Below are 25,014 nucleotides of genomic sequence, written 5' to 3' on the forward strand. Positions count from 1 at the left end.
ATGGGTCCCCAACATCTAGAAACTTCTTGGATTTGTTGGGCAATTTGGAAAAGGAGAACAAGAATAAAATAGCAACTGCATGCATAAAAAGTAAATGAGTCATCTTTACTTTACAGTAAAAGCTTTGTAGCAGCTTGAAATAGCTGCCAGTGATCAAGGGGAAATCCAGCGCCATTCTACATTTCATCAATAAGACTATTCCTCTTGCTGTCTTGGTATTATTGTTTTTTCTTTCTCCTCCTCTGTGTTGTTCCTTGTCCACATTAGATAAAATACCAAAAGACCAAAAAATTCCCTTTTTTACAGTATCATGCGGGTTCCTGTTGCGTAACTAAAAGAATTTCAGTACCTGGCTAATTTAATTAATTAACAATTTAGACTCCGAGAAATTAAATCCGGATTTCAGACGTCTTTCCATTCGTCATTGTGTTGTACAGCAAAATAGTCAGCAGAAATTTGAAAACATATTATCTCAACATTCACACCAATGACAATGAGCTCTCTTGATTCTGAAGTGTAGGTCCAATTTATATATTAAACATACACTACCGGTCAAAAGTTTGGGGTCACTTAGAATTTCCATTCCACTCCATTATAGACAGAATACCAGCTGAGATCAGATTATGTGCTTATATAATTGCAAAAGGGTTCTCCAATGTTTTCTCAGTTAGTTTGTTAAAATTATATCAGATTAGTAAACAGAATGTGCCTTTGGAACATTGGATGAATGGTTGCTGATAATGGGTAATGTAGATAGTGCATTAAAGATCAGACATTTCTTTCTACAACAGTCAAGAACCCTTTTGCAATTATGTAAACACATAATGTAATCTGAAAACTGCTGCCCTGGTTAAAAAAAATGCAACTGATCTCAGCTGGTATTCTGTCTATAATGTAGTGGAATGGAAATTTCTAAGTGACCCCAGACTTTTGACCGGTAGAATATAATTAACTTCAAAATCAGCTTACCAGAAGTTTAAATATGACCACTTCTGGTTTAAATAGGCATTTTTAATAATAACCCCCAAAACAACAAATATTTTCCAAAACTGTCAAGCAGACACTGAAATATTATCAATAAAGGCAATTATGCAAATTCATCTTAACTATGGTAATTATGCTAATTCCCCAACATATTCAATTTAACATCCGGCAACTTCTAAAAGCTGAAAACCCATACTGTACATATCAAATATAAAACGTTGGGGTACTCAACATACCCGGTTCACAATAAGGCTCTATGGGCTGGCAAACAGAGACAACTAGATAACAGAGAGACCATTTACATATTTGCCCAGATAATTACACCACAACAGAAAGCTCCCTTCCGCTCTGTCTTCCAAAACCGCCCTCCAGTCCAAAGAACATGGAGAGCGATTTAAAGAATATAATAGAGGGTCCTTGTGAAGGATGGAGTGTAAGTAACCCAGGGGATATAATCCTCTGAACCCTATTAGATGACCTCATAAGTCCCTCAGTTGTTTAGCTTGTCATGTGCAAAGCCTACATTTGGGAGAGCACTCAGCTGTAACATCATTCATGATATCAGAGTAGTCACATGGCTATGGGCGTTTTGTGACAAACTCCAATGAACACCGTTTTGTGCTTACCATGTCTTTAAAATGCACACTCATTTCCATAGATCCCTTGGCGTTAGCCTACTGTTTAATAACTAGGGTGGGGAGGTCACCTGACATCAAGTTGTAGGCACATGTTTTTTCACTTATACCAGTTTGATAAACATGCTGTGAAATTTCACAGAATACATGGGTGAGAAGAGCCAGATTAAGATTTCAAGGACAATTAACTAACACTGCAACAGCTAGGGGGAGGAGTAGACAGACCGTGTATCTTGTTCAATCTTTCAACTATTCCCATATAAAACAGGCAAGCATACATTAGTAGAAACCTAGCTCTTTCAAAGCAGCTCACAGAACTTAAAACTGGGCAGGGGCCTCAAAAGACCTCCATGGTGGCCTCACCCACGGTCTTGGCCCTGGACTCCCTGCACATGTATTAAAGCCGGTTACCATAAAAGCTCAGTCATAACAGACACCGTCTCCCCCGCCAGATCTCGGCCCTCTGGCGCTCGGCGGCGCGGCGCGGAGTCCATCCCAAGGCCCGAGCTCTGGTCTGCATTATGATTCATGCTTCATCACCGGCAGGGTGTGCGGAGGAACAGAGGCCCGACACAGAGCCAGCATCCTCTGGACACACGCTTCGCCTCACACAGTGCCTGCCCCCTCACTGATGACACACGCAGCAAGCAGGGCCTGGGTATTAAAACCATATAAACCATGTCCGCTCCAATCTCGACCACAAGAAAGTGGGCTTCGTTTGAGGCGACGTCTTTGACTCTAAATACTTGGCAAGGCCCTTTGGAAAGTATTAGCAAAAACATTTATCATGTCGATCAGGGGAGTCTTTTTGGACTATCATAGCCAGACAGCACCTCTCTTTTTTTACATGAGTATCAAGCCCAAAAGGAAACCCAACCGTATTCTGGTGATATATTAGAAGCGATTTAAAAACTGACATTGCGATTGTGAATGTGAAAGGGTGATTACTCAGCAAGAACTATACACTTCAGCAAACAGTCCTCCCAATATCAACACAAAGTTATTCGCATGGCCAGAATAGGAAATTAGTGTTAAAAGACAAAAGAAATCAATCTGTTTGCCATTACCGGCCACAGCACACACACACCACTCCACCGCTCATCAAGGTCACCATCAGTCCCAGTGATCTTCACAGGAAGTCTGCTTGCAGCGTTGGGCATCTCCTCAAACAGGATGTGGCGGGAAACTTGAGCATTTATTGGTGAAAGTTATGCAGCACATGCCTCAGTATCTTGGTCTGAGTGACTGAATCAGACCCCCTGCCTGTAAGCCTCGGCTCACCCCAGATTTGCACTCAGGGTCTCTCACTGGCTTGGAATAGGGTCAGTTATTTCAGCAAGCAGGAAGCGGTGAAGCAGCTATAAAGACAGCAGCATTTCTGAGTACACTCATACAGTACTAGTTCCGCAGTCACCACCAACACAAAAAGTAAGTTGCCATGGTCAATATTATTCTGAAGAAAAGGTTTCAATGATCTACTATGACCTAACCTCTCACCTTTTCCTGTGAAAATCAGATTAAACATCAACAGGCCAAACACCTCCCTATTTGTACACACACAGTGACGGCCCCAAATGGTAGTCAAGTCAAGTACCATAGGCGAGTGCTAAAAATACCTGCTTGTGCCCTGTGATTGTATTTCTGCAGCAGGGCAGAGACAGTCAGGCCCCAGAGTAGAACATGTACAGAATGAATTATTAGCTCTGTGTGTGTATGTGTGTGTATGTGTGTGTGTGTGAATGGTAAATGGAGAAAGAATGGAGGTAACTGACCCCTTCCAAGGTCCATCTCGGTGCAGCGGCGATCTGGGTTGCTGTGCACGCGACACTTGTACACAGCGCCAGGAGAGTGCACTGAGCTGCTGTAGGTGGAGTTGGCCCGCGGAGCTCCCACCAGGACCCTGAGGGAAGGAGTGTGAGGGTACATGGGGGAGAGAGGGAGATGTAGGATACCACTCTGCCATTATTTGCATTTGACAACCCATCATCATAAAGTGCATTATCTCATGATGATAATGGGCACGAGGAACATGGAAATGATTGCACTAAGTGGGAATGCAAGAGCACCCTGAGAATTGGATGCATATTTACCCAACACGCAACAGGAATTATTTCAAGGATATTTCATCCCGAATGTAAACCAAGAGCCTCACAAACCTCGCAGTATCATGTAATAGGCCTACAATTTACGACAAAAGTTATTAAACCTTGTGTTATCCTCAAATCTTACCGACACTCTTTATTCTTCGGGTCAATTTGACCCCAGCTAAATAAACCCCTCAGAAAATGATGGGGTGATAATTCATATTGTTACCCAGTTTTTTTGTGACAGGTACTTAACAAGAGTGTAATAACCACCATCAAAAGCCCTACAAAACAATCCCACCCCCCCATACCCCTTTATGAACCTTGGAACCCTGGCTGGCAATATTGCCCATCCAGTGTCAGCAGCCGAAAGGCTTGCTGTTGCTTCCCCTTTTGACTTATACAGTCCTGCCAAAATGACTTATATGTAATATGTACTTGTGTATGTAATAATGATAATAGCAATATGTTCTCATACTATTCAAATAATAATATCCATAATGCGTCAAATATTCATGTATCCTATGTTTCATACAGCTGGGGTCAAAATGACCCCAAGGAACATCAATGTACAAAATATTTTACAGGACATTGAAAACAAATTATTGTACAAATTTCATGCTAACTCTGTTGTACCCTTCAATTGAGGAAAAGTCATGAAACATGAAAAAAAAAAAAAAAAAAAAAAAAAGTGAACCATATATTTTATGATGTTTAACGTTGCTTGGGGTCAAATTGACCCCAAGGATAACATGAGGGTTAAGGGTTCAACATCTGCAGAACCACATCTCGCTTTAGCAATTAAATGTTTCTCACTGACCATATGTTTAGTATATAGGTAAAAACACACACTTCATTAAGTAAGATACACTTTAATTCATATCTATGCAAACTTTCTTTTTTCAATTTGTTGAGTAAGAGCTGGGAATGGATTCATCTGGACCGCGAATGACGTCTTAGCACAAGCTTTTCCCCACAGTCTCTTGTCTAGTTCGACACCCTTTCATACCTTCCCTAAAAATCTTTTGCACCACAAGTAAATAAATAATAGCGTGCAAATGATATTCTTTAGGAATATTCCATCCACTATTAAACGTTCTTAAAGGTTGCTTTAGTCGACAAGAGAAACATTTACTTACCAGCGCGTATTGTCGTGGAAATGCTCCAGGACCGAGTATCCAAAAAATGTCCCGTTTGGACCCCGAAACACGATCGGATGTTGCAAGTCAATGTTATAGGAGTACGCCACAGATACAGTTAAATACACATAAAACACATCCAGGATGCTTCTCTTCTGGGTCAGAATTTCTGCCATTCTGTGGTACATCCTTCAGAGACGCAGAGATGTGACAGTAACAAGACAGTAAAAGTACAGTTTCAGTGCTGAAGTAGAGTTCTCCTCTACAGCTGAAGAGTTATCCAAAGTCTGGAAGCGCCAAAGTTTTGCAACTGCAGAAATCACTAAACCCAAACGGAATGATAGAAACTTGCGGCGCAGGGTTTGCTCATCAGCCCATGGATCTGCGAAACTGGCGCTATGTAGTGGTTCTTGGCATTAAGCACGCCCGCGGTAAGGCGTATGTTTTTGCGGACAAGCGTCACATTTCACATCGCTTAAGTGCGCATATTGGTGTGTTCACTGCTGCCATCTACCGTAGGCCACAATAGAAGCTTCAAATTGCAACTTCAGGCGCATGTGTGTTTGCTTCTTCGAAGACAAATATCCCGATGTAACGTGTAGCCTTTGACAAGGACTACTGTATGTTCATAGAATTCGTTAAACCGCAACGATTATGTTGAATATTTTCTTTCTCAAACACAGTCTTGATTCCTCAGACAAACTTGCAATTACTTTGGATGGGGGAAATAACTCATTTCAGCTGGTATGTTACTACACCAAATATTATGCAAAAACACTTTGAGGGTCTCTTGATATAAGAAAGAAGAGAGATGTTTTTAGGAAAGCAGTCACAGCACTTGAATGATTTAAATCACTACTTCACACACAAACCAGAATAGGTGTATGGTAAATAAAACTTTATTAGTTGTAAAATGTAGCAACAGTCACAATGTGCCCTATTATGGTACAGATTTTAAGTCCTTATTTACAATTTACAATAGGATACCTTATTTTCATCTGTCTGTCAGCAGAAAATACAGTATTAGGTAAAAAAGCTGCTATACTCTGTGATTTAACTTACTACAGGGGCCAGTGTCTGTGGTCAGTGATACATAGACATGTGCAGATAGCAGGTTAAAGGGTCTCGTTCAAATCACATGATCAACAAGAAACAGAAAAATAAATCAATACCAACCTCTGAAACAAACATTGACGACAACTCAAAAGTAAAATAGGAAATTAACATCAGAATTATTGCACAATCCATTCACCATTCACACAGATAAAAATGAGTATCTAACAAAAAGAAAACCTCTCAACTAGTGGCTGCAACTAATTAAAAATAATCATAAATAAAAACATAATTTCATTGCAGGCAACTAAATAGGAAGAATTCATTGAGATCTGACATTTCATTTATTAAGCTAGTTCCCTCATACCTTTGCATACCTTCAACCAATCCAGCACAGACAGACAGACATGTATTTGCAAATCCCATCCCACCATGGCTTTTCTCTCACACTCTCACACACACACACACACACACACACACACACACACACACACAACACACAACACACAACACACACACACACACACAACACACACAACACACACACACACACACACACAACACACACACACACACACACACACAACCGTACATGATAAGCAGACAGGAAAAGGGCTCTTTCAAGTCACTGACAGTTCTCCTCGCCCTTCCCAAAAGTCTCTCAACAGCAGCGTCTGTCTCTTGACCTCCACCCCTGGAAACACCTCACCGTAGCCAGGTCTAGAGAGAGAAAGAGAGAGGGAGAGAGAAAGACATAGAGAGAGAGAGAGTAACTTAAACAGCTCATTGAAAACTTCAGAGTACTGCTTTATGAGGAAAACACTTAAATAATGTTGCTATGACATACTAACATACAGTAATCTTACCATACATGATCACATTTGATCACAATAACGCCAAGTGACACTTATGATTCAATTCCAATACAATTAGATCACACATGGCCTTGATGACAATATCCTTATCAAAAGGAATGGAAATGATTCCTTTTATTTTAAATGATTGAGCTATGAATGTAAATCAAAAGAGCTGACCCACTGCTACGCATTACTTAAATGTGTGTCTATTCTACATCTTAACATGGAATGTTAAGATGTAGAATAGACACAAAATGGAATTCAAAATGTATAATACAGCATAGGGTCAAAGAACATTTGCTTTGGGAACCAGTCTTAACGCGTAACAATCTTATTAATCTTCCATAGAGTAGGAATTAGCTAAATCATCATTTATTACAAGGTTGAGATGGCCGTTTCAGGCTCACATGGGAGAGAGGAAGAGCTTAGTGGCTGCAGTCAGCACCAAGGTGGAAGTGTTTATGAAACAGTGCTGCCAAGGCAGCACACGGCTGGTAAAAATACCACAGGGGAAATGGAGCCTGTGTGTTACAATGCCGTAAAACTCACCGAGTACATATCCAACCAACATTAACCAAGGTCAACAAACTGACACATGCCAAGAAAATGTGGCCAAAACAAATTAGCATTTTGATTAGCTGCTGTTCTGTGACGTTGATGTTCTTGACATTGTGTGTGTGTGTGTGTGTGTGTATCTGTGTGTGTTTGTGTGTAGGTAGAGGTAGGATTTGGACACATGCATGTTGTAAACAGATGCAGCTCACCGTCACTCGGGAGTCTTCGCGTTCCAGAATCTTCTGCGCCTGGTCGGCAGGGAACTTCAGCACGGAGGTTATGACTTTGGCCATCGTCTGGGGAAAAATAAATCTGCACGTGTCACATCCTTTCAACACAAAAGAGCCTCCAATTTTAACCTGAGGGAGAGACTTGGCTCCACACAATTCTCAGGGCGGCTGAACTGCTCATCTGCCATAGTGTCTCAAAAGCCATGTTCCCCATCACAGTTTTATCCCCACTCATCTCTCTGATACCCAACTTTTAGGCCATTTACAACACATTCACATTCTCATTATGCTTTACAGTAACAATGCGTTACAATGCTCCATACTGTATTATTTCATTTTGTAGAGAAATAACTGAATAATAAGGTCACCAGACTGTATTACACACAACTGAAGACCCATAAAGTGCGTGACTATACAGGTCTGCCATGAGCCGGGCATTTTCAGTCTTCCTCTACAGACAGACAGACAGACTGGCTCTCCCTACTCCTGCCCTCCTCTCCTCTGGAATGGGGGATCCCTTGAGGCTAATGAGCAGCAGTGCCGAAATTCTCCCGCTGCGCCCCCAAAATCTTGGAGAGTTATTCCCTGCCCTCACTGCTCTCGCCACGACCTCCGTATCTCACAGCGGGGTATGGAGTCAACACCATGCCATCACGCTCCCCCCACACACACACACACACACACACACCTCAGCCTCCTTCATCAGCTCCCATCGCTCCCCTCGCCCTCGTCAGCCTGGCCTGAGAGCAATTAAGCCGGTGGAGAGGAGGACGGCACCACTGGGCTCATTATCTCCAGCGGGGCTAGCTAATCAGGTCCAGGCAGCTCTGCCAGGGGCACTGCTAACACTCGGCATTCTGCCCCAGAGAGACACAGAGTGTGAGTGTGAGTGTGTGTGTGTGTGTGAGCGTGTGCGTGTGTGTTGCCATAATAGGAACCAGCACTGAGATAAATACTACCCACCGGTCCGCATGGAGGAGACCCACGAGATGCCCAAGTTCAGCGCCAAAGGAGAGCGAGAGCTTGAGCTCGCTATTAAAACATGGCCCCCTGCTTGAGTCATGTGACCGGCAAGTGGCCCACAGGATCCCCGCCGGACATCCTCCCTCACTGGGGTGGAGGTTGGGGGGGGGGGGTGGTAGGGAGGTGATGTCATAGGAGCCTGACTGTTCGCTGTTTATTGCAATCCTAAAGCGCTTGAGGGGAGATCCCCGCTGGCTTTAGGGCCGTGTCGAGCACGCTGTTAATTAAGCAGCTCTAAATGGACATGAGCTGTTAATTAGGCCCGAGTCCACCGGCGAACAACGCCGTTTTTGTGAGTCCTTCTGACTGGAGGCGACTGGTCTTGGGTGTGTGGGAACCGATGGCTTTATTGGCCTCTGTCTAGATCGGCATGAGTTTATTACATCCTCCAGCAGTCCAAACAGCAAACCCTATTCCCACTGTGGGCAGATGAGGCTATATTATATGGCCCATATAAACGAGGCTATATTGCATACATGTGTCGTAAACATACCTTCGTTTCTCGTCCCATCATGTACTCGAACATCACCTTCCTCAGGTACTCGTACTCGGTGGGCTCGTTCAAGGCACTGGAGCTGAACTGGGAGGCGTCTGTGGAAGAGAAACAGCAGTGTTGGACGTTAATAAAGGGCCACAGTTCTACTAATGGCAGGAGCACGACGCGATAGTCAACACGACTAGTGTTACAAGAACCAGACATACAGGCCATGATAAACAGCAGTGCCAATAAAACACCTCCATAAATGTCCCCTTCTCTCTCCCCCTCCATCACTCACACACTCTCTCTCTCTCTCTCTCTCTCTCTCTCTCTCTCTCTCTCTCTCTCTCACACACACACACACACACACATTCTTCTCTTTGTCTCTTTCTGCTTTCACCAACTTTCTCCTGGTAGTGCACGCCTGTAAACACACGTACACACACACACACAGACACGCGACACAATCTAAAATTAAGAGTGCTCTGGCTTAGCACTAAAGGACACAGGACGTGTGGCGTGTGCTGGGTTGCAGCAGAGGCAGGAGTGATGATGGCTGTGTGTATGCTCACACTGAGAGAGTGAGTGAGTGAGAAAGAGAGAGAAAGAGAGAGAGAACCCCACTTCTCCCTCTCACCACGCCCGTCCCTCGGGAGGGAGGGGGGTGCTGAGTGCCCCCTAAACACTGGCTCCACAGGAGACGTCTGTTGAGGGGGCGTATTTGGAGGGCTGAATCCAACCGCTCACTTGACCTGCTCAGCATGACTCTTAGTGAGAACTTTGAGGAAAAAACAATACATTTATTGTATACATTATTACAGTTTCTCTACAATATCCCCTTCTATAAGAAATAAAAAAAAAAAACTACAACAGAAACACTGCTCTCTCTGACGACTGGTCAGGGCTGAGATTGGAGAAGAGGCCCATTGTGCTCTATGATCCCGCTCGGTCGTCTCTGAGCTCTGGACACAGTCATAAATCGGCCGGCCAGCAGGGTGGGGACCGGACCGTCTCCGGCCAGACTCCTAGGTGTGTCGCAGATTTTAAAGCCATCTCAACAGGGCTGTTGTTTCCCTTTTTTCAACTGCTCCGAAACAAAAAAAAGACATCTTTGTTAACAAGCAGCTTTATTTAGAAAGCGGCGTGCAAGTTCTTTCCACTACGCCATTAGCGAGGGTCAGGTCTCAACACCACAGGCAAGGACAAACAACAGTGAAGCAGCTGAACCGAGGCTGGATTAAACAGCAAATCACCCCAAAGGGCTTTATGTGTTTACACACTAAGCAATACCATGTCCAAATATGTAGCATGGAAGACAGAGAGCAAGCAAGAGAGAGAGGGAAAGAAAATAGAAAGAAATAGAGAAAGAAAGCATGAGAGAGTCAGAGAGATGAAGAGAAAGCCAGCGTCCAGGCTGCATCTGCGTGACCTGACCCTCATGGTCATTAAGGCCCGGGCTGTCCGGTCACGGAGATAGAGCTGTAAATACTAACTCCACAGCCTATCTGGCCTGACATTCCGGCCTGTTTACAAACAATCACACATTCCTTCCACGCAGCCATACAAAACACTTTCTTTAACTACGACGAAAACAAGATCACTGAGATATATGACCCCCTGCAACGTCCAACACACATCCATCCCAAACCTCCTGATGTATGTGCAATTCCACAAAGATCATCTAAATCGTAACCGGTACCATTTAGTATAAGGGATTTATAGTTGTGGTCATTTGGGGTCATAGTGATCACTCCTGTAGTAGTGCCTCCCTCTGTATATCAGGAAGGGCATTTTTCTTCCCTAGTAATCGTAGCCTCTGATAGCTCTACCATGAACGAAAACTCGACCCCCATCCTCCCTCCCACTCCTGGGAGATCCATTGAGGAGGGATGACATGACACCCAGCGATGGGTGGGTGGGTGCTGGGGGCTGAGGGAGGCCTGTTGTGGAGAGGGACAGTTGGAGGTGGCGGAGCAGCCAGTGTTCAGGCCTTTGATCAGGGAAGCGAAGAGAATGCAGGAGTGGTGATGAATCATCCACCACCTGGCCCACTGACCTCAGAACAGCCCGGCTGAACCCACACGGCACCCAGGGGGGCACAGGGGCCTAACCTGGTAGATAACAGCACCTCAAACACACACACACACACATTCCCACATACAGAGAAAAAATATTCAAGACCCTCATCAGATGCAAAACAAATAAACACTACTCCCACATCACAACATACATGCATACACACACCCAGCCTTCCAAACACACATGACCACCCCCTCCACCTTAGACAAACACACAAACCACCACCATATGTTAAACAAACACACTACAGCCACATCAAACACAAACACACACACCCCTGTACCTCTAAAAACACAAGTCTACACCATACAGGCAAACTCACACACAGCCCTGTACCCCAAATAATGCCCCCCCCACCCCCACTCACACACACAGACATACAGACACACACACACCCCTGCCCCTCTTTGGAAACACAAACCTCTAACCTTATAGCCACCAAAACACACACACTCACAATATTCTTACTGGAGCAGTCCATGGGAAAGTCCAGTGACCACACGCTCGGGTGGTGTGGTGTGACCCCACAGTCTCCAAAGCCACTGCGTGTGGGGCCTGGGCAGCAGCATAGCGCACACCACTAGAAGCTGTGTCAGGCTACAGGGTGGGTTCATACTAACGCATACACACACACACACACACACACACACACACACGCACACACACACACACACACACACACACACACACACACACACACACACACAGGGGAGAGAAGGAGAGAACACAGGGAGAGAGACAGAGAGAGGGAAAGAATGAGGATAGAGGGAGAGAGAGAGAGAGAGAGAGAGAGGAGAGAGAGAGAGAGAGAGAGAGAGAGAGAGAGTAGAAGGGAAAGACAGAGGGAGAAAGAATGTGTGTGTGAAAATGAGGGAAAGACAGCCAGACGTAGGGCAGAGAGGCCGAGGCCTGGGCTGAGAACAGCTTGCAGACATTTGCTGAACAGCAGTGACGGAGAGAGGAGCAGAGGGGATGAGGAGGGAAGAAGACCATTCCTTTCCCATTTGGCTTTTATGAGACTAGCTTGAAAAGCTCCTGGTTTGCTTACTGTACTAACAAGCTTGCTTACACTCTGGAGAGAAAGAGAAAGAGAAAGAGAGAGAGAGAAAGTGCAAGACAAAGCAGATATTGAAAAGGATGAGATTATCCAATTAATGTGGATGATTAGAGGGTTGAGGGGTTGATGAGTTTGTGTCTCAGTGGTGCTAATTAGTGGGGAAGGCAGCGGGGTCTGGAGCCCACACTGCAGGAGGAGGAGGACGACGACGCTGGGCTGGGAGTCTGGCGGCGAGTCGGAGATGCAGCTACAGTGGTGGGGCCAGTTAGAGGGGTAGAAACAGAGAGAAAGGGAGAGAGAGAGAAACAGAGAAAGTGTGAAAGAGAGGAAGACAGAGGAAGGGGGGGAAGCAACACAGGGATATGTGCGTGGGAACGCTGGACTAGAGAGAGAGAGAGAAAGAAAGAGAGTGAGACAGAGAGAGAGAGGGAGAGAGAGAGCCTGCAAAAGCCATTACGCCCAGAGATGAGCTTTCACTGCTTCCACCCCCTCACCCCCGTCTCTCTCAGACCCCCCCAACAGCTCACTCTCTTTATTACACCAGCAGGAAGGGTCCATGGAGGGGTTAGAATCCGGCTGGAGACAGCGTCTGAGCAGCCCGTCCCATCTCCTGCTCCCTCTCTCTCTCTCTGTCTCTCTTCTTCCTCCATCAAATCTCCATTAATCCCCCCCTCACCACTAGTCCCATATTTCTGATCTGAGTTTGATGGGCCGTGCATGTGTATAGGTGGGTGAGTGCACCTTTGGGTAAGAGAGAAGTGTGTGCACAGTATGTCTGTTCATAGTAAGCTCATAGTTAACTCTGTGGGGTGTGTGTGTGTGTGTATGTGTGTTTGATTGATGGGTATGTGTAAGGTCTGAGCTCGCATGCTGAGCCTGTTGTGCAGCTGGCGTTGGGGGGACATAGAGGTCGGAGTCCTCAGAACCAGGATCTCACTCAGACTCAGACACACACACACACACACACACACACACCCTGACTTTACTATTGGTGTAAATTATGTCTGAACTCTCCCATATCACCACTCTCCTGGGCTATTTGTAGAGAGCTGCACAGAGATGGACCATTCAGAACTCTAAGCCTTGGTTCACACACACTCTCTTGCTCTCACACACATCCTATTTCTATCCACCCCCCCACCCCCGACACACACACACACACACACACACACACCTTGCTGACATAAATCTTACAGCAACTCTTTTTCTCTCTCCCTCACCTGTGAGACAGCAGCTCAGCCGTTTTGACACAGCAGTTCCCCAACCCCATCCATCTCCACGACACCCCCTGTAAATGAGGCGGCGTGGGGTGCTCTGCACATGAGTCAGACTGCTGCGCTGCACTGGGCTCTGCAGCATGACTTAGTGGAGGGGCTTTCAGGAGTTAGCTTAGACCTGGGGTGCAAAACATTGACCGATTGGGGGCACCGCCGGAGAGGGGCTTCACTGCTGTGCTGATTCCCTCTTAAGGGATTGGCCTAGTGACTCTAGTCAGTGTAATGGTGGCAGTGAGTGAGTGAGTGAGTGAGTGAGTGTGTGTGTGTGTGTGTGTGTGTGTGTGTGTGTGAGAAATTCACACTTCCTTCCTCACATGTGCCAAACAGCTTGCCCCATGTCACTGCTCTCCGCTCATCTCATGAGGGTTTGCAGGGTCATGACAGCCACTTGGCTAGTGCAGATTCAGACTCAGCATATTGAGTGTAGCCTCTTCCTTCCCAAACCCCATGATTTTGTGAGCAGTGGTGGAAATCAGGAAGTGAGCCATACCTCTGTAGGAGCTGCCCAGGTGAGTCACCACCGAGTTTTTATGGGCACACCTAAGCTTGTCCTCCAGCGAGTGGATCTGCAACACAAAGAGCACGTTCAGTTCACTAAAAAAATGCACACACACACAAACACACACACACACACACACACACACACACACACACACACACACACACACACTCTTTCTTAAGAGCCAGGTCATCTTACCAAACACTACTGCTGCAACACCATTCAATCAGGACACAGTACATTGCATTGGTAAACATTTGGTTTAAATCTTGGAGCTGTTTCCCCCCTCGAGATAATTCCTAAGACCACCAGCTAGTGAACACTGAGTTGACCTCCATTAAAACATTCCCATGTTTGAGACAAATTTGTGAAGGTGTGTGTATGTGTGAGAATGTGCATTGTGTTTGTTTGTGCTTTGGAGGATGTGAGTGTGAGAGTGTGTGCATTATGTGCAGTGCACGTGTGTGTGTGTGTGTGAGAGAGAGAGAGAGCCTAAGAGACGAATGGTAGTGAGGTTAGTGTAGTTGTTTATAAGGCTAGAGTAAGAGTAAACAGATGTGTGCGGTAATGAGCCCCAAATCCCCAGAGAGTGCCGCCCCTCGCACCGCTCCAGGGGTGAAAGGAATCATGGGAATGGGGCAGAGGGATGAGCTGCGCCACGGCAACCGCGGGGCTGGCTCCAAAACAAACTTCCCGCTTGATCGTCCGTTTCTCTCGCCTACCCAGCTAGCCCTGGTCTTTCTCTCACTCCTTCTCTTGCACTCTTCCTCACTCCCTCCCTGTGAATTCCGTGATGTAATGCCATTCAATTAGCAGAGCATCATCCGGAGTAATGCCATGGAGCATCAGCCCTGAAAGGTTCTCATCACTGGCTGGCTACTCACAACAGCACAGCGGGGACAGCCTGTACAGCTTATTGTGAACACATTCACTAATACTAGCCACTTTATTAGGTGTATTGTATGGAACACCCCTCTTAGAATGTTATTTCACCTGAGCTAAACTACAAGGCCAACAAAAGCCAAAAAGGCTGGAACAATATTTGTGCTGACGAAAGTTAAAGAATACAGAAGTAATGTCTTTCAGTTTAACGTTTAAATTTCGGATGAAAATGACACTGTTTGAGTGAAGCTTTAAGCATATGGCCACTTCTGACACGTGACAACTCCACAAGGGTGGTGACCTTGACCTTCACGGCCGCAAACCCAATGGCGTGTGCAAAGACAACATGAACTGTCTGGGGAAAACACTGACACATCTGCAAACACCCAGGCACATCTGCACATTAGCTACTGCATGTGTGTGTATGTTTGTGTGTGTGTGTGCGTTTGTGTGTGTGTGTGTATGTGTGTGTGTGTGTGTGTGTGTGTGTGTGTGTGTGAGAGGGCTGTAAAACTCTACACTAATTAAGCCTCATTATCAAATAGCTAAAGGGAGTATAAACAGAGTGGCTCTGGTGGCCCCAGACACCGGAGCTGCTGCTGTTGCTGCTGCTTCTGGCTACGGCCCCATCTCCTCCTCCTCTCCACTCACCCGGTCTTGGTACCCCTGCTCCCTGAGCCGGGCCTCGCTCAGCTGGGTGGTCTTCTGGGCAATCTGGAGCTGCAGAGAGATGAAGCTTAGTTAGTGTTGGGGATAAACTGGTGGCATTAAACCAACCAGGGAGAGTGTTACATACAAGCATGGAGATGCACATGTCAAGGTAATGGGTTTCCAAAGAACTAAGCAGAAATATATCACTGCATAGTATTGTAAGGAAATTTATGGTGGGAATAGTGAGTAGTTCACTGCCATTGCTATACAACATATAAAGACATGACCGCGTTTCCAAAGTCTGAAATGGGAAACAGAATGGTGCTGTGGGTTGCTGTGGAATGAATCTTTGGCTGTGGGACAGTATTACTAAACTATGAGTTGATGTGGGAAACAGAGCAAGGTTTCCAACTAATCAATCAATCAATCCTTCTACCATCGATAAAAAATCATGGGAAGGGCTGGGTCCAACTCACCTGAAGCTCCTCAAGGCCCTAAAAGAGAGCAGAGAAACATAAATCAATTAGAAAGCAGACAAGAAACTGGAGTGCACAGCACTATTCAAACATAAATCAATGTCGGTGGGAAACCCAGATGATCAGCAGCCTTCTTTGAAAGCTCCAACCTGCACAAATGTATGCATTCCACCAGCTGACCAATACTCTCACTGGCTGTAAAATGAAAAATGGTCTATCATTCCACTGACACGGCCACTAAGACCAATATGGAGTAATATGGAGGGGAAAACAGCAACAGCAACAAAGATGCATTGGTGCCGCTAGAGGCTTGAAACCTCGACATGAAATAAAATGTGGAGATGATTGAAGTCGTGTTTGGCTTCCCTGAGAATACTCTCCCTGTTGTTGCTTAACAGGGGCAGATACTTCGCCTTACATCAGCAAGGAAGAATGCAGCAATGCGCAACAGAGCTGCTGCGCTGCTTGCGTTAGGTTATTTTAAAAGGGGGAATCGGTGAAGTGCTTGTATTCATCTTGATAAATTTGGCAAAACCCCCATCCTGGGAGGAACGTAGCTGTTCCACATCTCCAACAGCAAGCTGCATTTGCCTTAGGGGCACCGAGGAGGGCGTAAATCTTAAGCCCAGAGATTTTTTTCTTATGATGGCTAATTGAGAACAGGGATCCAGGCAGACACAATTGCCTCTTAAGACCCCCACCTCCTCAGTTCTCCAGATAGGACATTACTTTCCCCCCGCTTTGAGTTAGATCCTCGCTGCGTCCCGCTTGCACTGGACGGCAGCCATATCACTCGCAGCGAAAGCACAGAGCTGGCCCCACTTGGTTCGGCGTGTAAATACTGTAGTCATTATAACTTTCTTTTATGGAACCATATGCATTCTTCCTACTGGAAGGTGAGGGGGGCGCCCTGCTGTGGTGGCGTACCTGCGGGCCAGTGAGGCTGCGCTGCTGAAGCTCGTCCAGCTCCTTCTGCACCTCCCACACACGCGTTCCCATCTCCTCCTCGCGGCTCTGACGGCACACCACAGGACCGGACAGGAAAGAGGGGAACAATTAGTCACTTCCTGCACTGTTTGTTCTCATTTTCCTGAGAGCTGCTCTGTCAGGCCGTCTCTGCAGCGAGCGAACGAGAGAGACGCTGCGAGACATCATATGAAGGAGAGTTTTTTCAAGGCCAAAGGAAAGGCACACAAAGAGCTACAGTGAAGGATCGAAAGTATACAGTCAGTGGCACCATTTTTGACATCCCGGCTGTGCGCTGCAGCATGCGGATGCAATGAAAATGACACCCAGAATAGGCCGTTAAAGTGCCAGTTTTCAGCTTCGACTAGAGGGTGTTTACAGCTGTCAAGTGACTAGCGTAGAATTATAAGCTATTTTATCCAAACAAGAAAAGTGCCATAGCCATAATGAAAATGACTGTAAATGCATTTATACAAGACAATTACATTGACTTTACTTTCAGTCCCCAAGGGCAGTAGGGGGATCTATGAAAATGAAATGACAGAATGTAATATGTATGCAAATGGAACTTGCGAGGTGAGCTGTGCTGTATGCTTTTCGTCTCTGGCGATGTAGTCAGTTGAGTTTAAGGTTTTGACTCAAATACTGGCGGACAGAACTCACATGGAATTCATAAATTAGCAGCGCTCAGAGGGGATTAAGGAAAGGTATTTGTCTGGCTAATGGCTTCCTGATGATGGAAGAGAGATACGGAAAACTTCACTAGACAGCTGAAACAGTTGCAGGAAGGAACTGCACTTATTTTTGAGATAGATACTTTATATATTTTGGTTGTAGTGAGCAAAAAAAACTAAATTTAAATTTCAGTTTTTGCAGGCCACGTTAAAAAGGAAAGCTCTCAAAATTACCTCAAAATAATATCCTTTCTGTATGAAAAATAATATCCTTTCTGTATGTAATTGATCTAAATATTCTGTCTGTGTTTGTGTAACCTGAGCACTACATGTCTCCATACCTGCAGGATCTCCTCGTACCGCTGCACTGTCCTTTTCAGGTCATCCTCCTTCTGGGCAATCACCTTCTTCAGCTCACTGGCTTCGTCCCGGTGGCTGTCCATCAGCTCCGCCTCCACGCTCTGGGCCTTTTCTGTGTGGGGTAAAGTGACAGCAGGAAAAATCTTAGCAAGGTCGTCTTCCAAAACCACTCACTCGCTTTCTACTCGCCAAAACGGATGAACTGGCAATGCGAGGGAAACATATGGTAAACCTGCCAGAGAGGAGGTCTTAGTTCAGCAGATTTATTTATTTTTTTACTTTTCCTGAATCTAGCTATCCCTCATTAAATATTGAAGCCCTTATTCAGTATTTCTTAAGGTCAAATGGAATTGAATAAAGAGTACTTATATAAATGTTAGAATAATTTAATAGTAGTGGTTCAGCTGCAATGCTATAAAAGGTTTTGTGAAAATGTTTTTTTATAAAGGCAGACTATATAATGTAATGCTACTTTGTGACTTCCAAACACAAATACAAAGACTGTTCTGTGTAGTAAACATTCCTCCTTACCAATGGTCTCTTTTACCGATGTCTCCAATTCCTTCTCTTTCAGCGCCATTTGTGTGTTGAACTCCCTCAAGATCTGTTTAAGTGCAGAATTCTGTTTCATTTCCAGGTCCTCAATTTCTTGCCTGTGAAGGAAACATGGAGAGCTTCATAAGCCCACAGAGGAGACAGATACTTTTGGTTCACATCCCAAACACCAAGAACAAAAAAATAAACAAGGTTTCCTTTTTAATTGGGGAGACTTACTTCAGTTTCTTTTCACTTTCTTCTGCCATCTCTCTCTTCAAGTGCTCCAGTTCCTGCTCGTGCTCCCTCCTTAGCGAGCGCAGGTCTTTCTGTAACCTGGTGAACTCTTTCTGGATTTTCTGCTTCTCCTGCTCGGTCTGCGACAGCTTGCTCTTCAAGTGCTCCGGACTCTGCTCCAATGAGCGGTCAGTGCCATCAGCATCTCCATTTCCCTGAGAAGAGTTTTGATAGACGCCAAGAAGGCTCTCCTTTTCCTCCAACCTTTGAGATAGTTCTAAAAGCTTCTGCTCATACTCCTTCACCAAAGCTTCTTTCTGACTTTGCCAATCCGCTTCCCCCTGGGTTACATCACCCACAGGCTCCTTTCCCAAGATGCTATGGTTTTGCTCAACTACACAGTGTTCTGTCTCGATTAGTCTTGCCTCAGTCAGTTGAGTCTTCTGTAGCTCTTGAACCAGTGAGGTCTGTTCTAAGAGCTCTGCCTTAAGGCGGCTGATTTCAGCTTGATGGTTTGCATTCTGCTCCTGAGCTTCTTCAAGCTTTCCCTGGAGCTCTTTAAGGCTTTGGAGGATCTCCTCCTCCCTGTCTTTACCTGCCATAGCACATTTCTCTTCCTGAGACGTTTTGGTTTGAAGAGCTGCAATTTTGTCCTCATAGCTACCCCTCAGACTCTCTAAACATTTCTCCTTCTCGAGGTTCTCGTTGTGGCGAACTTGCTCGAGTTGTCTTTCATGTTCTTCCCTCAGGCTACTGAGGGCCTCCTCCAGGCCCTTCTCCTTCTCCTCTAACAGTCTCATTTGCTGCTCCTTCTCTGTCTGGCTCTGCTGAACATCCTGCACCTGGGACTGCAGGGTCTTGATGACTTTCTCCTTCTCCTCGATCTGTGAGGTCAGCTGTTTTCGGATGAGGCTGATTTTCTGCTCTGCTTTCTTTTTCAGCTCAGCCACTTTCCCTGTGCTCTCTGAGGACCTCTCCTCCGCCATTTTCAAGGCCTCCTCCTTCTCCCTCAGTATCTCCATTTTCTCCTTCTCAAAGTCCACTTTCTGACATTCAAGTTCTTCTTTGGTGGCTTGAACTTCTTTCTCCATAGACAGGAGTTTTCCCTCCATCTCCTGGACAAGGTGATCCCTTTGAGAGGACTGCTCCTGTGCCTGCTGAACCTGCTCCATTATCTCACGCTTCTCACTTTCCCTGATGTCCGTGTGTTGCTGCAGGTCCCTCTTCAACTGCTCACACTCTTTTGTCCTCACGTCTAACTGCTCTTCCAAATCACCAGCTCTTCTTGTGCAGCTTTCAAGGTCCAGGGCCAGAGCAGTGACCCTTTGCTCTTTTTCTGAAAGAGCTTGGTCCATCTCTGACTTGCTTATGGACTGATTGTCAAGGCTTGCGGTTAGCCTCCGCATGTTCTCTTCTTTCTCTACTATTTGCTTCTCCATGTCCTCTATTTTGGCCTGCAGAGTTTTGACAGTGTTATGGTTGTCTGTGAACTTGGATTCTGCTTTTGTTTTGAACTCTGACAGTTTTTTCCTGAGTGTCTCGACCTCTTCTAGAGCCAGACTTTTTTCTTTATTAAGAGTTTCCACGGTCTCTTCCATCTGGCTGTTAAGCATTTGTTTTTCCTCCATGTGCTGCTGTTTCAGCAAGGATATGGCCTCTTCCTTGTCAGTTATGCTACTTGCTAACTGAGACTTTAAGCCTTCAATGTTGCTCTCTAAATTGTTGATATGTAGTGCATTTGCTTTGATATTTTCTGAAATTATTCTATTTTCTTCAGTGAGCTGTTCAATGCGAAGTTCCTTCTCAGAAAGGACTTGAGAGTTATTCTCCGATGTTTTCTGTAAGGACTGTCTCTCATTTGTTAAGGCTTCAAAATTCTCTGAATTTTCTCTGAGTTTTAGTGTCAGCTGCTCAAGTGAGTTGCTCAAATTCTGGTTCTCCTCTCCCCTTTGCTTAAGCTGTCTCTCTAAAGTGCAAATGTTATCTGTTTTTGCTATGATGATATTTCTGAGGTTTGTGACCCTTTTTTGAGTGCTTACAATTTTGTCTTGAAGTTCTCTCACTCGATTTTCAACATTCATGCAAAGCTCATCAGTAGATCCCTCAATTCTTGCCTGGACTTCTCTGCAATGCTTCTCCAACTGTGCATGCATAGATTGCACAGAATTTTTAAACTCTTTTTCCTTGCGTTGTAGTTCAAGAACTTTATCTTCTAGCTTCTTCTGGAAGTCCTCACCTTCCTTATTCCGAGAATCTTCAAGAACACTCAGCTTATTATGTGCATCTTCAAGATTTCTGGAAAGTTCCTGTATTCTTTCTCGACTCTCCACCTCCAACTTCACAACCTGGTCTTGGACCATATTTCTTTCACTAAGAGCCTGATTGAGATTCTTCTCAACCGATTCCACCTGCTCTTTGAGCAAAGCCTCTCCTTGTGATAAACTGTCTAATTTCACTGCAGCTTCTCTCAATTCTGCTTGCAACTTCTGCACCGTGGTCTCCCTTATAGACAACTCTTCCTTCAAGTCAGACATCTCTTTTACAACTCGCTCCTTCTCTTCCTTGCTGACACCAAGTTGTTGTGAAACCTCTTCCAGCTCTTGAGACTTTTCCTGGAGCTCAAGGGCATGTTTCTCCTGAAGTTCCTCCTCTTGCTGACTGAGTTTCTCTTGCCAAGTTTGTGCCAATTTTTCTTGCTCCTGTCTCTTAACCTCCTTGAGTTTCTCCAGTTGCTCTTTGTGGTTGGCCTCCAAGTCAGATATGGTACTGTTCAGTCCCTCTGAGTTAGCTTGAGCCATTTCCAAGATCTTCTCCTTGAGCTGCTGTTCTTTCTGCTGTAGTTCGTTCTCCTTTTTCACTAGCTCACCCTTCAGTGCCTCCTCAGTGTCCTGCAGCTTTTTCTTGAACTTTTCCTGCATCTCTTTGGCCTTCTGTCGGACCTTTTCGGCTTTATTCTCTTGAGATTTTAGTTTAGCATCCATGTCTTTTTTTATATTTTCAATCTTCACCTGATGAGCATCTAACTGTTTTCTTAATTTATTCTCTTCTTCTTGCATGGCCTTTAAATTGCCAGTGTGGGATTTCTCTTTTTCAGAGATCTCCTGTTTGGCCTGTTCTACTTGGCACTGAACCTCCTGCAGCTCCTTACTCTTTTGCTCAAGAAGGTCTGCTTTTTGCTTGCATTCACTTTGGGCACTTTCCAAGAGCGCTTTAAGGTCTTTTAGTTCACTCTTTGATTGTGCCAGCTGTTCTGAAATCTCACCAAGACCATCATGCTGTTTCTGCTTTAGCTCTTCCAATTCTTTGTCCTTGTGCTGCTGAGCCTTTTCTAAATCTTCTTTCAAGGTTTTCGCCTGCTGTTGATGTTCCTCTGCTTCCCTCTGTTTTTCCTCCAGGATCACCTTTAGTTTATCAAGCTCCTCTTTTAGTGTCTTCTCTACTTCTCCCACTGACTGCTCGTGTTGGTGCTTGATACTCTCCATATCTGCTTGATATTTTGCCAGCTCTTCTTGAAACCTTGCTTCGAACTCTTCCCTTGCTGACTTGCTGGCCTCTTCAGCAGCTGAGAGTTTCTCCTCAAGGAGCTGCTTAGTCTTGGTGATTTCCAGGAGCTCCAAAGACAGGGCCTCCAGCTCAGTCTGCTTCACATCCAGCTTCTCCAGCGTTTTCTGATTCATGTCTTCGACATGGGCGTGGAACTGCAGCTCCTTGTCCTTCAGGATGGCCTCCACTTCTGCCCGATGCTTCTCCTGAAGCTCATGCATGGTTGCGCTGTGTTGCTGGTTGAGGGCCTCAGCTTGCTCGGCTTTAGATTTCTCCAAGAGCTTCTGGTGCTTCCCCTCAAGGGCCAACAAGTCTGCCTCATGTTTTTTATTCAGTTCTTCTATCTGTGATGAAAGCTCGCTTGACTGGACGCCATCCACCTCAGAGTTTCTTGCCAAGGAGCTTTCCAGTTCTAGTATTTTCTGTAATAACAGATTTGTGAATGTTAATGGAAATATTTGCACACCGTTAGGAACACTTCAGATATCAGACTGTACATCAAAGCACTTAAAACTCTCAAAGCAAAAACACTCTAAAAATGTGAGAGGGTATTTTATCCTCAAAATGAACCCACAATTTCCCTGTATCTCAATTCAGATCAAAGTTGCGCCAATTAATTCTCGTAGGAGCTTCTGAAGATCCTATCAAGAAAAGGGTTGCGTAAGAGCTTAAGTTACTGCTGACAAACTCACAGTTCTGGCCGTCTCCAACTCCAGCAGCAGCTCCTTGGCCTTATTCTCTGCCTTTGCCCGCAGGGCAGTTTTCTGCAGCTCTGCCTCTTCGATAGCTAGGGTGGCCTGTTGCTCCCTATCCCGAGCAGCCTGATTCATCTCCTTCCGACACTGTTCCTGCACCAAAAATACAGCAAAAATATTGAAATATTTCAAAATATTATTCTGTTTGTGAAAGTTTCTGTAAATATATTAAATAAAGGTTATGGAATAAGGCTATCTGAAATAATCTGAGATGTTCTACAACATGTATTTTGATTAGATTACAAACAGATCAATGAGGGTTAATTAATGAAAAATGTGATCTGGAATTGTAAACATACCACAGCCTGATTAATCTGAGCTTGGACTTCCTGTTCTTTGTTGGCGAGAGCTTGTGCATGTGTACGCTCCAACTCCACAATCTTGTCCTCAGAAGACTTCTACAGACATGGAAACAGCAAAAAAGACTCTTATCCAATACTCAGGAACCAAACACCAAGGAGCGGAAACACAGGAAGAATACAGATTTCAAATCCAATATTTCCAATCCACTGAAGACTGATGCTCAATTACTTCACATCTCTAAAACTCTGACAAATATTATGAAACGAAAGTGCAATCTTTTGAGGAGAGGCATCATTATCTGAATTCCTCTTCCACTCAATAACCCACATCACCACAAAGTATGACAGAAAACTTCCAGAAAACTTTCTCTAAAACTCTAACTAACTTCCAAAAGCAGAGCGTTACTGGCCAAACTGGCACCTGTTTCGGTCCAAACCTTGTGGGCAACACACATCTTTGTCATGACTCATGACTGAGGCTTAGTTGGCTAATGAAAGAAACAGAAAAGATTGCTGACGTACAAGCTTTTAAAATTTAAACCTGGGTTATATGTGCAAAGAATACCAGATCATACTGTATAGGTGATTGTCAAAATACTCATTTTTTACAGTTGCCTCGACGTCAATGAATCATTCTCTAATGCACATGGGATGAATCAGAAAGGGCCATGATTCCTGTAAGCATATACGCCATGAGCCTCTAGCTCACAAGACTTTAAAATCTCCACCCTGACAAAAAGCTGAATGAAAGTGAGAATATTGAGGAGAGTGATGGCTTAACCAGACAGTGTAGTCTTGAGGGCCAGAGAAACATCAGTGCCTCTGCATGCAAAACATAAGGAACATATCAGAGGGATAGGAACTACAGAAACCCCTCTTGACACTTTTTTGATGCTTCTCCCAGAACTAAAATATCTCTACCGTTTTTTACAGTTGATGAATTCAGTGAAGCACCATTGCAGGATATGGACACGGCAGATTATTGCTATGAATGAATAGGGTGTTTATTTCTGAATTCAGGCAAATGAATAATATTATCAATAAGCCCAATTATCATGGATGCTTCCCATTTGAGAGGAGAAAAAGAGCAAGCTGATGAAAATGTGTATGATGAATCCACATGGGAGTATTAAACAGCTGTGGCAAACATCAGTAAATAAATTATCCGCAGATTGGCCTTAATTATATTCCAGAGAGTTTAACACTCTCTGTTGCATCCAATTCCCTAAACAAAATTGCTCTAACAGATGGCTTCTGTTGGATGTAGCTTAGCACTCCATAAAAACAGGGAAAATACTTCTTAAAACAGAAACAACTTGGAAAAACCAAATTGTAAATGTCAGTAATTATATAAATATCATTGGCCAGTAGCAGGTCAGCTGGTTGATGGTTAGGGCTTTTTCTCATCCTCATAATGTGAAACACCTCCTATTTTGACATGCGCAAACTCAGCTGAAGCTCAAACTCATCCTCACCCAGAATGAGGTGGTGTGGGAGGTGTGTTCAATTAGCTATGATTATGTGTGTTTAAGTGTTAAGCTTAAAGTGCTTTATGCAAAATAGTAGGTAGAATCGAGAGATAAAGAAAATAGCAATAGCACATAAGACAATATACAGACACACACAACCCATTAAGCACAGACAGTGCCCCTTGTGTGTTAAGGAGTGTGTGTGGGGGACTCCT

At 44.8% G+C, this 25,014-nt stretch overlaps 2 protein-coding genes across 2 annotated transcripts in view; both read right to left on the bottom strand.

The window, feature by feature from the left end:
- itga9 (integrin, alpha 9) overlaps positions 1 to 5,209 on the bottom strand; it is a 62,071-nt gene extending 56,862 nt beyond the window's left edge. Inside the window, exons 1-2 of the mRNA XM_048269228.1 lie at positions 4,843 to 5,209; positions 3,392 to 3,519 (exon numbers count right to left, since the gene is read on the bottom strand). Of these exons, the coding sequence (XP_048125185.1) occupies positions 3,392 to 3,519; positions 4,843 to 5,030 (316 nt within the window). The 5' untranslated portion in view covers positions 5,031 to 5,209. The remainder of the gene's footprint in view (positions 1 to 3,391; positions 3,520 to 4,842) is intronic.
- A 516-nt stretch (positions 5,210 to 5,725) lies between these two features.
- golga4 (golgin A4) overlaps positions 5,726 to 25,014 on the bottom strand; it is a 35,905-nt gene continuing 16,616 nt past the window's right edge. The window contains 12 exon segments of the mRNA XM_048269076.1: positions 5,726 to 6,615; positions 7,517 to 7,603; positions 9,054 to 9,151; positions 13,942 to 14,017; positions 15,484 to 15,552; positions 15,960 to 15,977; positions 16,887 to 16,973; positions 17,941 to 18,071; positions 18,491 to 18,612; positions 18,734 to 22,695; positions 22,966 to 23,121; positions 23,328 to 23,426. Coding sequence (XP_048125033.1) covers positions 6,601 to 6,615; positions 7,517 to 7,603; positions 9,054 to 9,151; positions 13,942 to 14,017; positions 15,484 to 15,552; positions 15,960 to 15,977; positions 16,887 to 16,973; positions 17,941 to 18,071; positions 18,491 to 18,612; positions 18,734 to 22,695; positions 22,966 to 23,121; positions 23,328 to 23,426 — 4,920 coding nt within the window. The 3' untranslated portion in view covers positions 5,726 to 6,600.

The sequence above is a fragment of the Alosa alosa genome, chromosome 18 (assembly GCF_017589495.1).
Source record: "Alosa alosa isolate M-15738 ecotype Scorff River chromosome 18, AALO_Geno_1.1, whole genome shotgun sequence".
NCBI classification, from domain to species: domain Eukaryota; kingdom Metazoa; phylum Chordata; class Actinopteri; order Clupeiformes; family Clupeidae; genus Alosa; species Alosa alosa.